The following is a 13,515-nucleotide window of genomic DNA, read 5'->3' as shown; positions in this document are numbered from 1 at the left end:
CTTTCCGTGCGGTCTAGCGCTTTTTGCGTAGCCTTGGGCGCGAACGTCATGATTAGTCGTGTTGTCGAGGCGACTCGCGTTGTTGACAGGATGTTGCGGTTTGTCGCATCGTCTTAGGCGTATCTGTTTTCCATAACGTTGCGATTAGGCGCGTCGTCGAGGCGACTCGCGTTGTTTACAGAATGTTGCGGTTTGTTTGTTTTCCATAACGTCCCGATTAGGCGCGTCGTCGAGGCGACTCGCGTTGTTTACAGGATGTTGCGATTTGTCGCGTCGCCTTAGTCATGTCTGTTTTCCATAACGTCGCGATTAGGCGCGTCTCGCGTGGCTTAGCGCGTCCTGTTTCGCGGGATGTCGCGGTTTGTTACATCGCCTTAAGCGTGTTTCATGTCTAGGTGACTATGAGGATATATAGCGCATGCCGCTTGTCCTGTTTTGTAGAACGTTGTGGTTTGACGCGTCGTCGAGGCGATTTTTGAGCGATACTTGTCGTCGTGTGTTTACGATGACGAGAACCGTTAAAGTGGCGAATCGGTGCCAGATATGTGAGACACGAATGATCGACGACGATGAGATGTGTTGGTGCCATTCGCTGGATGATCTAACATCCTCTCCATTGCGAAATGTGACGGCGTATCCATCGGTCGATGTAACGGAATTCGTCGTGAGAGGACAATACGCACCGATTTCCAATCAATTAAAGAGGCGCGGTTGTCGAGTTCCGCCTCAGCGTGAGATTTCGCCTAAAAAGATAATAGAGGCGTGCGTATGTCATCATTATCGAGGGATGGTATATAATCTTTTATTGGAGGTACTCTACAAAAAGAAGAAGCCGATCGAGATTAGCAGGCAACAGGAGTACATGGTGAATTTTAGCGAAAGCGGTTATTACGATGTGTTTAATGATAATGATGACGACGAGATGTTTTTTTGCGCTCATCGTAAGTATTGGAGGAAAAGCGGTGTCGTTTCGTCAGCCGCGTACGAGGAGGAGAGAAAAAGAAGAGAGCGCGTTGGCAACAATTGGCGCAACTAAGTGTGCGCGCATGTAAGTATGTATTATAATCATAATATAACTATGAATTGTATATATGAATATTTATGAGAGAATAAGATTAATCGCGAGAAAGAAACGGAGTTTTTCCTCGTTCGTTTGCGGCGTATCGCGGGGACGAGAGGCGGATCGACGATGCGTCGGGAATCTTCAATTAGTGATACCGAGGATGACGTTATATTATTGGGAACGTATGAGCAACGAGAGGTGGAGACCGCGCGAGTGAGAAATCGTCGCACGAGTATTAATAATGAGAGATTTAATGTGCAATATCAAGGACAACGATATTGGGAATGTATGAGAGATGGAGGTCGTGCGAGGAGGGAGAATTGTCGTAGGAGTATTAATGATGAGAGAATATTTTATTACTCTATTGTTATTATTTTATTACTCTATTGTTGTATTATTTTATCAGGCATATAAAAACAGGAAAGAGCTATTTGTAGGATGTTACGATTAGGCGCGTTCTGTGTCTAGACGGTTTCCGCGGGATCTAGCGCATGCTGTTTTTCGTTGCAACGGGAAGACGCGCGTTTTGATTATGTAAGATGTCACGTGTTTTGTCATTTCGGAATGTCGCGATTGTCGCGTTTTCGACGCTGTCTCGGAGGGGTATATATCTAGTCGTGAGAGATTTTCTCTCATTGTTAGGAATATGGAAACAGTCGCGCCTAACGATGGTTCGTCTTCGAGCGAGAGCGACGAATCGTTTTTCGAATCGAACGCGCGTTCGATCGTAACGTGACGTATCGCGATCTCGATGACGATCGTTACGAGTTGCTTATTGAGAGTGACGATAGTTTAGAGTGTCACGAGACTATTGCGCCCGGTAACGACAAGGAGTGGATCGTGATGAGAGAAAATATTCGCTGGAATGTGGCCACGTATCATTTGCGACGGGGGATCGGTACGGAGAGTCCGCGAGAGAAACTGTGGATCGAAACATTGCTCGCTCTGAGCGATAGAGCGGTAATCTACGAGAGAACAGCGAGAGAGAAAAAAGTTCGAGACGTTAAATTCGTCGTTCCTACGGACAATTGGGGTAACACAGTGTGGGAAGTTGCGACATGAAGAGTCGCGATCTTCTCGAACGCGCGGCGGGAGTTGAAGGGGTGTGCGCCTATCGTATTTGGGAACAGGAGTGTATCGAGTGTCTCGAGGTCTTGAGAGAAAGATGTGAGAATAGAGTCGATCCTACGGTTACCGGAACGATAAATTTTTTAATCTCTCGAATAGCGCAGTTGGAGGGTGCGAGATTCGCTTTGAGTCGACGTTTTAGTTACTTGAGTGCAGGATACGACGGTTCGAAGGGATTCGAATGGGTGGATATCGAGACGGCTTTCGCGAATCGCGTACGAACGGGTGCTGTGGTAAATATCGAGTACATCGAACCTCGACGGTTTCTTGAGGACGCGAGGGCCACGGTGCTCGAGCGAGTGCGAGTCGATCTTGATATGCACGCGTGTTTAAAGGTCAACACCGTGTTTCACGGGGAGTTCGTCGCGAATGATAAAAGCGCTGTTAAGAGCATTCGCACGAAGAATTGTCAGCTATGTTCGGTATGTCCGATCTACGAGAATGGTACGACGGGAACGTTATGCATGTTGTTCTGACGTCGCTGGAGAAATTTCAGGAACGCGATAGCGGTTGGGCGTTATTTCGGATATTAAATTTAATGATTAATGTAAATAAGTGTAATCTTATGCACGCTGGATGTTGGATGTTACTTCCTCCGAAGATAAGATATAAGAGAGCCGTGATTAACGTACGTTCACACGACAATGCGTGTTTCGCGTGGTCGATGATGGCCGCTCTATATCCTTGATATACACTCGGATAGATCGTCGTCGTATCCTCACTATTCGTTGGTGCTGAATTTCAATGATATTGATTTTCCTATGACATTACGAAACATCGCTAGATTCAAACGTCTCAATGATTTGTCTATTAACGTATTTGCTATTCGAGAGAAAACGGGGAAAAACGATATCATGATCGTTCCTTTGTCGCTTACGGGAAACAAAAAGTCTACGCATGTAAATTTGCTCTATCTGTCGAACGAACGGTGCGGCGATAATGTCGGTCATTTCGTATGGATAAAGCACTAGTCTCGACTGTTAACGTCGCAAATAAATAAGCATAAGGAAAAAAAATACATATGCGATCGGTAAGCGTAAAAGAGATTATTCTCGTTGCGAGATAAAGTTTGTATTAATTATATATTGTATTTTTCAGATGTCTACATTATTTTTAATCAAATGAGAAATTGGTCACGCATAGCGTCGAGTGCGGAAAAACGAACGACTGTGTTGTTATTCTTCCGAACGAGGACGACAAGTTGCTCTCTTTTCACAATCACGACAGAAAGGAGAGACTACGATTCGTCGTGTATGCAGATTTGGAGTGTGTTTTAGAAAAGGGAAATCAACGATTCAGTGGAAGTCTCATAGATTCGCCTATCAACACCATAAGGCGTTTAGCATAGGATATTATTTGCATAGCACATACGACGGAATCGTTTCCGCGTATAGATTTCGCCGAGGCGACGACTGCGTTTCGTGGTTCGTCGAGGAGCTGCGCGCTCTCGCGTATCGCGTGAAGAAGATTCTGTGCGCGAGCGTACTGATGTCGGAGCTCACGCCGAACGAGTGGAACGATTTTCAAAAGGCGACAAATTGTCACGTGTGCGGAAAGAGCTTTGAGTCGTACGATATTCGTATGCGTGATCACTGTCATCTTACCGGACGATATAGAGGACCCGCGCACGCGAGTTGTAATTTGAACTATCAGAACGCGTTCGTTATTCCTGTTTTTTTCCATAATCTATCCGATTATGATGCACATTTCATTATTAAGGATATAGCGAACGCTTTCGAGGGTAGAGTCGATTTGTTACCGTTGACTAAGGAAAATTACATCGCGTTTTCGAAAATCGTCAACGATTCGACGTACGGAAAATGGAAAACTTGTGTTAAGCTACGTTTCGTGGATTCATTTAAGTTTCTTAATACTAGTTTAGAAAAAGTAGTTTCGTATCTAGATCGAGAAAAATTGAGGATCTCGCGATTCGAATTTTCTGATCTCATTGCGGAGGATTTCGAGTTGCTCACGCGCAAGGGCGTATTTCCTTATAAGTATATTGATAGCGTTGATAAACTGTTAGTAACCGAATTACCGCCGATCGAAGCTTTTTACAGTTCTTTAACTGGTGAAACTGTGAGTATTAGTGATTACGAACACGCGCGAAGGATATGGGAACGTTTTCACGTGAAAACTCTCGGCGAATACAGCGATCTATATTTGAAAACGGATGTGCTTCTCTTGGCGGATGTCTTTGAAAATTTTCGAGATACTTGTATGGAAAGTTACAATTTGGATCCAGCGCATTATTTTACATTACCGGGATATACGTGGGACGCTATGTTGAAATATACGAACGTTCGATTCGATCTGCTAACCGATATCGATATGGTGATGTTCGTAGAGCGCGGTATACGCGGCGGTTTAAGCCAATGCTCGAATAGATACGCGCGAGTTAATAATCAATATGAATCATCATATGACTCGTCTCAGCCGTCGTCGTATCTTATGTATTACGATGTGAACAATCTCTACGGCTGGGCCATGTGCGAACCTTTACCGTATGCGGAATTTCGGTGCGTCGAGAATGTCGAGGATCTCGATATTATGTCTGTGCCATCTGACTCCGATATTGGTTATATTCTAGAAGTCGATCTCGAATATCCGCGACATCTTCACGACGACCACGCGGATCTTCCGTTTTGCCCGACGCGCGAGAGACCGCCGGGAAATCGAAACGAAAAGCTACTCGCCACACTCTACGACAAGTCGTTACGTGACGTATTATCGCAATCTTCAGCAGTGCGTGCGACGGTTTACGCGTGATAAAGATTTATCGCGCGTTGCGATTCGCGCAGTCTCCTTGATTACGCGCGTACATTGAGCTCAATACAGAACGGAGAACTCACGCGAGCAACGAGTTCGAGAGAAATCTGTATAAGCTGATGAACAACGCGGTTTTCGGTAAAACAATGGAGAACGTGCGCAATTACGTAGACGTGAGACTCGTGACGCGTTGGGACGGAAGATATGGCGCAGAGGCGCTGATCGCGAAACCGAATTTTCACAGTAGGAGCGTTTTCGACGAGAATCTTATGGCTATCGAGTTACGCAAACTCGAGGTTCAATTTAACAAACCAATCTACGTCGGTATGTGCATTCTAGAAATATCTAAGATGCGATTGTACGATTTTCATTACGATTATATGATACCGCTTTATCGCTCTAAATGCAAAATTATGTACACGGATACCGATAGCTTGATATATTTTCTGGAATGTCAAAATGTTTACGAGAATATGAAGCGAGATATCGCGAGATTTGACACTAGCGATTATTCCGACGACAACGCGTACGATATACCACGCGCGAATAAGAAGGTTCTTGGTTTGATGAAAGATGAGAACAACGGAGCGATAATGACGGAGTTCATAGGACTTAGGGCGAAGATGTATGCTCTGAGAGTTTTGGGAAAGAGCGATACGAAGAGAATAAAGGGCGTTAGGAGGAATACCGTCGCGAAAACGATAATGTTCGAGGATTTCGCGTGTTGCTTGAACGAATCGTTGCAGCAATCGAGACGTCAGGTGTGCATACGTTCGATGCTGCACGAGGTTTACACCGTGTCTGAATTAAAACTAGTTTTGAGTCCTTACGACGATAAGCGATACTTAATACCTGACTCCACTAATACGTTACCGTGGGGCCATTATAAGATACCATTATAAGATACCATTATTACATACTAATGTAGTATACAAAATTGTACCAATATAGAATAAGTAAAATTTGTACTAATATAGAATAAGTGATACTGTACATTCTTTATTTATTATAATACAGCTGTTTTATGAATCCAAGAGTTATGTGTATTGTCCATTCCTAGCCATTTGACAAAAACTTTATTGTCCTTTGTACGTAATACTTTCTCAACGAGATAGATATCAGGATTGAAAACTCGCAGTAACTCGGCTATTGGTTCTTTACAATAGTCTTTTAGCAGATACGTCATGGGATTCGTGTGTTGCACCTTAGCGATTCGAAAAATCTCAGTCGTCCAGTTAGGCGTATATCCCTTTTCGAAAATCGTTTTGAACTTGCTGACGCGTACCGGATCGTTCACCTTAAATCTTGCGGAGGCTGCGATCTTCAAGTGACTGTATACCGTGGAGAGGAGTCTCTTGGCAATGGCTGGAGTTACGTCCGCCGGTCGCATTCCGATCGTTCGATGCGTGCGATTGTTATACTCCGAGATTAAACGCGGTGGAGCGTCGAGCCATCTGTACGATCCGTTTAGCGTGAAGAGTTTTCACATGTTGTTCTTGAGCGTGCGATTAAATCGCTTCACAACCGCCGCCTTCATCACCGAGTACATCAAGTGGCGTATATATCGTACCTGTCAGTAATCGCTTTTACGGAGGCGTTGTAGAACTCCTTGCTCTTGTCCGTTTGTAGATTTCGCGGATGTCGAGCGTCGCGAAATATCTTGGATAACGCCGCGGCTACCTCGCTTCCGCTCTTGCTCTTCAGCGGCACAGTCCACGCGTATTTGCTCAACACATCGATAACCGTCATCACGTAATTGTAGCCTTTGTTTTGTCGCGCGTACGGACGCATCTCAACGACATCGGCCTGCCACAGGTCGTCGTAATCGCGTCGTAATCACTACGACTCGACGACGCGGAAAATTTCTTCGCGCGGGCTTGTGAAGCTCCTCGACGAGTCTCCTCTTCTCGACGCTCATCGTTGATTTTACGAGGAGGCGCGATTCGCGTTGGTTTTATTCGTGCGTGTTCGTTCCTGTTCCTCGTTCCAAACATTAATCGTGTGTTTCATGATATTTGGAATATCCGTTTTTAGTGCGATTAGTAATTCGTTTATTGTTTCTCTAGTCACTATTTTATCCACGTTCAACGAGGCCAGCGTCTTGTCCAATGTCTCTCTTGTTACCGCTTTATTCGTTAGCTCTCTCGTGATTCTCGTCAGATCTGTCACGCTACGCGCGAGATTCTCCACGTTCGTCGATATTTTCTCGCGGCTCGTCGACGATGCGTCGAGCTCGTTTCGCACGGATTTCTCTAAATTATGCAGTGATTCCTCTAGGATCTGTGTTCGTTTCTCCTGAGCGTCGCTGATCGTCTCGACGGTCTTTCGAATCTCGCTCGAGTCTCTAGTTCGCATTTTGTCTTGTTTTTCCTCCATTCGTCCTAACTCACGTTGAAACATGAGCAGATCTTTAATTCGTTGATTGTTCCGTTTATCGAGTGCTTGTTTCGTTTCTCTTATTTGTTTATCGAGATCGACGAACAAGACTTCCCTCCTTTCCTCGATTTGTCGCAGCGATTCCTCTAGATTTCGCGTTCATTTCTCCTGAGTGTCACCGAACGTCTCGATGACTCCTCGGATCTCGCTCAGATCTCTCTCTCGCGATTCGTCCCGTTTTTCGAGCTCTTGTTCCACCGTGTCTCTCGTCTCCTCTATTCGTTTGTCGTGATCGACGAGCGAGACTTCGCTCTTCTTCTCGAGATGCCAGAACGTCCACCTCGGTTTTTACGTCGTAATACTGCAGGAGAATATTCCGAATTCGCTTGTTCATATCTTCTAGCTGTTTTCGTAGCTCGTTCGTTAGAACTTTCGATTCCTCGCTCCTTACGCGAAGCGCTTCGTCGACATAACCTTTGGTTGTCGCGTCGGTATCATCGATCGATGTATCCAAATGGCGTATCTTACGTCTGTTGACGTCGTAATCGTCTGGATTAAGGCAGAGCGCGCTGCGACGCACGTACGCCCGCAGGGATGCGATCCTCGAACGATCGTCAATGCCGCGTTGCTTCTCCAGAGATTTCCCGAATTTATTCACGGACATCATGCCTTCGCGGGTGATGAATCTACCGCGCGCGATAATCTGCTCGTAATCTCGGCGATCTGCATATCGTATTTGAGAAACAATCTGACTACGCGCGTCATAGATTCCTCCAATTCGCCGATCGATCTAACTGTGCTCTCGTTCATCTTCGACAATAAAGTTCGAGTGCTTGTCGAGAAATCGCTCGTCTCGGAGATTTTCGCTTCCCGCGTCTCGAAACGCGCTGTCCACGTAACTTTTACTCGCGGCGTCGGTATCGGTTCTAGGTGTGGCTAAACGCCGTATAATTTTGTCTCTAGCAATCGTCACTTAGACAGAGAACGTTATTACGCATATAGCGACGTAAGGAATCGATCGACGGTCGCGAGCGTGCCCTGTCGCCTCCGCCGAACGACTCCAGCGGTCTTCCGAACTTGTTTACCAACATAACGGGAATACCGGTCGCCACTAGCGCGCGCCACGTTTTACTCGATCGCGTCGATCTCGCGAAGTTCCTCGAGTATCGATAGAATCTCGTTGTCGTGAGCGTCGTTGCCAGCTCGTCTAGAGGCATCGAGCAATCGAAGACGATCGACTAGTTCGTTGGGATCGTCCCAATGGACGTACTCGATTCCTTTGTTTCTCACCCGCATAGCGGATGGAATAGAGTCGATCCCTTTTTTTCTCGCTTTACTAACACCAGCGCCACTTTTGTCCTTATCGAGCAATAGCGGCGCGATGATATGTTTGTACTTGAAACCTTTGTTTCCTAGAATAGGCATAAGCGCATTGTGGCCACGTCGATGGGCATTTGTAGTTAACAGTATACTCTTGTACGTTTGCTTGTCGTTCTCCGTGTACACAACGTCGTCGGGTCTCTTGAAGATCAACTCGTCCGCCCGGGGGACCCGGATATCGCGTGTCGCCTACGATCACGCTGTCGGCGGTCACGTCAAATCGCCTATCGCCAAGCATCGAGCCGTCTAAATCGAAGTACACTCCGTAAACGTGATCGATCTCGCTCTGTTTGTCCCCGCTTAGAAGCGCGCCCATATATTTGCGATCTAACGGTCCCCATTGCGCGTTCGAGATTGATTCTTCCGATTCGTTTCTAGTCGCGGGACTCACCATCGCGATCAAGGGCGATCTCGTCGAGAGGCGTCTTCTCGTCGATCTAGACGATGGCTCATCGTCGTCATCGGTTTCGCGTTTTCTCTTAGCACCGACGAACGCGATCGGGTCGATTCCCTCGTCTCGCGTAGTATTCTCGGCAATTCGTTTCAACGGCTGAACGATCGGAGTCGTCTCTCCAGCGCGATCTCCTCTTCTATCTCACCGATCTTTAATTCTCTGTACTTTTTACGTATAGAGTTCTGAGTCTTTGCGATCTCTCGCGCCGTTTTTTCCAGCCGAGCGACATTCGTACCAGCCGCAGCATCAACGTTCATACTCGCAGCAGCGTCAACGTCCATTCTCGTAGCACAACTGATCGCTTTACACCACGGCGAAATCATTAAATCCTCGTCTGTATCTACCATTTCTTAACGCGCTGTCTTTATCGATGACTACGAAACCATATTTGCGTTTCATAACCATAAGGCGTAAAAATTCTCATATGACATATCCGTGTTCACGTGCTCGTTGTAAACGTGCTTTAGGTTAGTACCATCTTGTTTAAACAGAATCAAGAGATTCGCGTTGTCGCGTATCAGGTGTTTTGGAATTTTAGCGTATGTCTGACAAAGATAGAAACAATCGATGTTCGAGTGTCGACCCATGGTAAAATATCGCGTTCTGCTTGTCACAGGCCACGTCGTCGAACACGAATATCGAATCGGGAAGCGTCTCGCTCGGTGGCACGACGTCGCTATTGTTTGAGAACGCGCGATAGCCGATCTCGTCCATCGACTCGAGCAGTTCCGCCAGATATCGATATTTTGGTTGTTGCAGAGATTTCGAGTAGACGTACACATTCTCAAAGCGTGCGCTATGCGGACTTTCGAGCATGCTTATCAACACGTTCGTTTTACCGCAATTGGAGGGGCCGCAAATGATGCAACGTATCGTGTTCGGTAGTAGAGGGCCGTGTCTGCGCGCCCTCTCGACCGCGTCGCCCGAGATTCGTCGAGCCTTACGATCGAGATTGAGCACTTCTGTAGCTGGCGACCGTCGAACGAATCGCATTTACGCGCGCTCGCTTCGAGAAGACGCGATCGATAATTGCTCCACTTATACTCGACAATTCGATCGCGCACAGTGATCGGTATGTTTCCTCTATTAACGGACAAACGCGATATTCTCAATCTATCCACTCAACAGTTGCAACTTATTCCGAAGTTCGTTCTCGTGCGTGATTTCGACAGATACGTGGAGCTACTGTGGGACAGATTACCCGATCATCTGAGAGCGGATCCCGAGGTACAACGTTGTCGCGTGTGTCTGGAACATTATAATCATCCGTGGCAACAATCGCATATAGACGGTCCTGCGCCTCTTATCAAAAATTGTAACGAATGTTTAGCGGCGTGGGACTACTCAATACGGCGATAAACGCGCTTCCCTTCGAACTACATATTCCCGGGTATCAATTTTGTGGGCCCGGCACCCATCTCGCGAAACGATTGGCGCGCGGCGATCGAGGCGTAAATCCGTTGGATGCGGCATGCCGCGAGCACGACATCGCCTATTCGCGAAATAAGAAACTCGCCGATCGCCACGACGCCGACCGAGCTCTCGCCGAGAAAGCGCGCGAACGTATAACAGCCGGAGATTCCACCTTCGGCGAGAGAACTGCCGCGACCGCCGTATGGGCTGCTATGAAAACAAAGACAAAGCTAGGCATGGGTTTGAGAAAGAAGAGGAGGAAGACGACAATGAGGAGGAAGATACTTCCAACAGTGAAACGTGGAGACTTGTTACCCATTTTTCCGATATTAGACGCGCTCGGTTCTTTAATCGGTGGCGCGGCGGGTGTCGCGAAAGCGGTAAACGCCAGTAAAACTGCACGGCGTCAACTGGAGGAGTTGCAACGTCACAATCGAGCGATGGAGGATCACGGATTGCATCTAGCGCCTTACAAACATGGCAGCGGTGTGACGAGAAGAACGAAAAAAAAAAATCATGGAAAGAAACGTTAGGCTCACTCAGGTTACCGCTCTCCGGCATCACGACGACCGAACAATTGAACCGTTCGGCGCGTTGTCTACGAGTACCCTTCTTCAGAGGAGTGTTTATGCGTGACGCATTAAAGGCGCGACGTAACGAGAGTGGATCATCGTGAATCTCGACGACTCGATGGGTTCGGGTACTCACTGGGTCGCCTATGCGAAGAGGGGAAACGACGCGATTTACTTCGACGGTTTTGGCAATCTTCGACCGCCGAGGGAACTCGAGAGATATCTCGGCGGCGTAAATATAACGTACAATCGCGGATCGTATCAGACGTACGATCAGAACATTTGCGGTCAATTGTTCTTGCGATTTCTCTCGAAAATCGGTCGCGATGTCGCTGAGTCTTTCGTTCACCGGTAGGAGTAGCGTCACGGCGTGCTATTTTCCTGCTTTAGATCTGAGCGACGACGATTACGAGTTAGGTCTCACGAATTTCGAGACGTACAACACTATACCGAATGTCGATTCCACGAATAACAAATTCTATTGCGACGACAAAACGATCGTGATTCCCGAAGGTTCGTACGAATTAAGTGCGATAGACAGATATCTAAAATCCGCTATCTCTAAAAAGCGAAAGATCGACGAAAGCAAGAGGACGAGCGACGATGACGAGAGCGACGACATCGTCTATGACGAGAGCGACGAGGGCGAGAGAGGCGCGCGGTCTCTGATCATTCGAGCCAATGAGAATACTATGAGAAGTGAAATTAGATGCGAGCATCAAATCGATTTCGCGAAACCGAACAATATCGGTTCGCTCCTGGAATTCTCATCGTCGCGCGTGCTACGACCGAACAAATGGCATACGTCCGACGGACCCGTGAATATCATGGGCGTAAATATCATTCGGGTGGAGTGCAATATCACCGCAGGTGCGTACAGCAATAACGAGTCGGTTCACATGATACACGAGTTTTCGCCGAATGTTCCTCCGGGATATAAACTGTCGAACGCTCCAACATCGATCATTTACTTTCCGATCATCGCGCGAAACGTTACCGATATCACGCTTCGAATCGTGGATCAAGACGGGCGACCGATCGATTTTCGCGGAGAAGAGATAACGGCGCGACTTCACGTGTGACGACGAAGGCATTAGAGAGAAATGCGTGAGAGCAAAAGATGCTCGTTCTAAATGAGTGGTACTCGAGAGGAAGAGAAGACGCAAACGCTACATCCGCGATTCCACCGCAAAACAACGCGACGAGGAAGACACACGAGGGAAGAGCGAACGAGCTGAACGCCGCGAACGTTGCATTCTTAAGATCTTTAGGTTTCGTCGTGAAGAATCGACATGGCGAGCGACATTTTAAGTATCGGAGGTGCCCCGATCTTTGACGATCGTATCGTGAAAAGAGAAACTCACACTTACAATCCATATGCTAACACTACGTTCGGATACAGCGACGAGATACGAATACCTATTCAGCAACAGGATCTGTATACGTTGCCGTGTGAAAATTTTCTATACATCGAGGGAAAATTCGCGACGAGAGAGAGCGCGAAGGAAGGCACGGCGAAAGAAGTTACGAGAACAAAGCTAGTCAATAACTGCGTCGCGTTTATGTTCGACGAGATTCGATACGAGCTTAATGGCGTGGAGATCGATAAGAGCAGAAACGTCGGCATAACGACCTTGATGAAAAACTATGCATCGTTGAGCTACGAGAGAGATAGAGTTTTACAGAACACCGGATGGGAAATACCGCCTATAGCGTTGGACGATTTCAACTTTTGTGTGTCTCTCAACGTACTCCTTGGTTTCTGCGAGGATTACAAACGCATAGTGATAAACGCGCGACACGAACTCATTCTGATAAGCGCTCGCAACGATAACAATTGCGTCGTAGCGTATTCAGATCAGAGACCGAAGATCACATTGTTAAGAATACAATGGCGAATGCCACACGTGATACTTAATGATGTTAACAAACTATCGCTTCTGCGAACATTGGACAGTGGACGATATCTGAGCATGGGCTTTCGTTCGTGGGATCTATACGAATTTCCGCTGTTGCAAAGTACAACCAAGCATTCCTGGGCGGTAAAAGTGGCAACGCAATTGGAGAAATCGCGATATGTGATCTTTGCGCTACAGACCAGAAAAAAAATGTACCGTCAGAAGACATTTCTAAATTCGACAATTGTAAGCTGACTAATGTAAAACTCTATTTGAATTCCGAGTTTTATCCCTACGACGATATGAATCTAGATTTCGAGCGAAACAAGTTCGCAGTACTGTACGATATGTATCTAAAATTTCGAAAAACGTATTATGGGTGTGAGACTTGCGAACCGTTCATGTCTGTCACTAGATTTCTGCAATACGGTCCGCTAGTGGTCATCGATTGCTCCCACTAGA

At 46.9% G+C, this 13,515-nt stretch overlaps 1 protein-coding gene across 1 annotated transcript; it reads left to right on the top strand.

Annotated features, from left to right (window-relative positions):
• Nucleotides 1-505: 505 nt before the first annotated feature.
• On the top strand, nt 506-5,862 carry LOC148935270 (uncharacterized). Its single transcript, XM_089081539.1, has 5 exons — nt 506-941; nt 2,291-2,613; nt 3,491-4,910; nt 5,030-5,318; nt 5,394-5,862. Exons 1-5 carry the CDS (start codon nt 506-508, stop codon nt 5,860-5,862), a joined length of 2,937 nt encoding a protein of 978 aa, XP_088937665.1.
• Nucleotides 5,863-13,515: the final 7,653 nt, after the last annotated feature.

This window comes from Pogonomyrmex barbatus, unplaced genomic scaffold, assembly GCF_055798465.1.
Source record: "Pogonomyrmex barbatus isolate J1 unplaced genomic scaffold, ASM5579846v1 scaffold5, whole genome shotgun sequence".
Lineage (NCBI taxonomy): Eukaryota > Metazoa > Arthropoda > Insecta > Hymenoptera > Formicidae > Pogonomyrmex > Pogonomyrmex barbatus.
The sequence above is the reverse complement of the archived record's forward strand: the minus strand, read 5'-3'. Positions and strand labels throughout refer to the sequence as shown.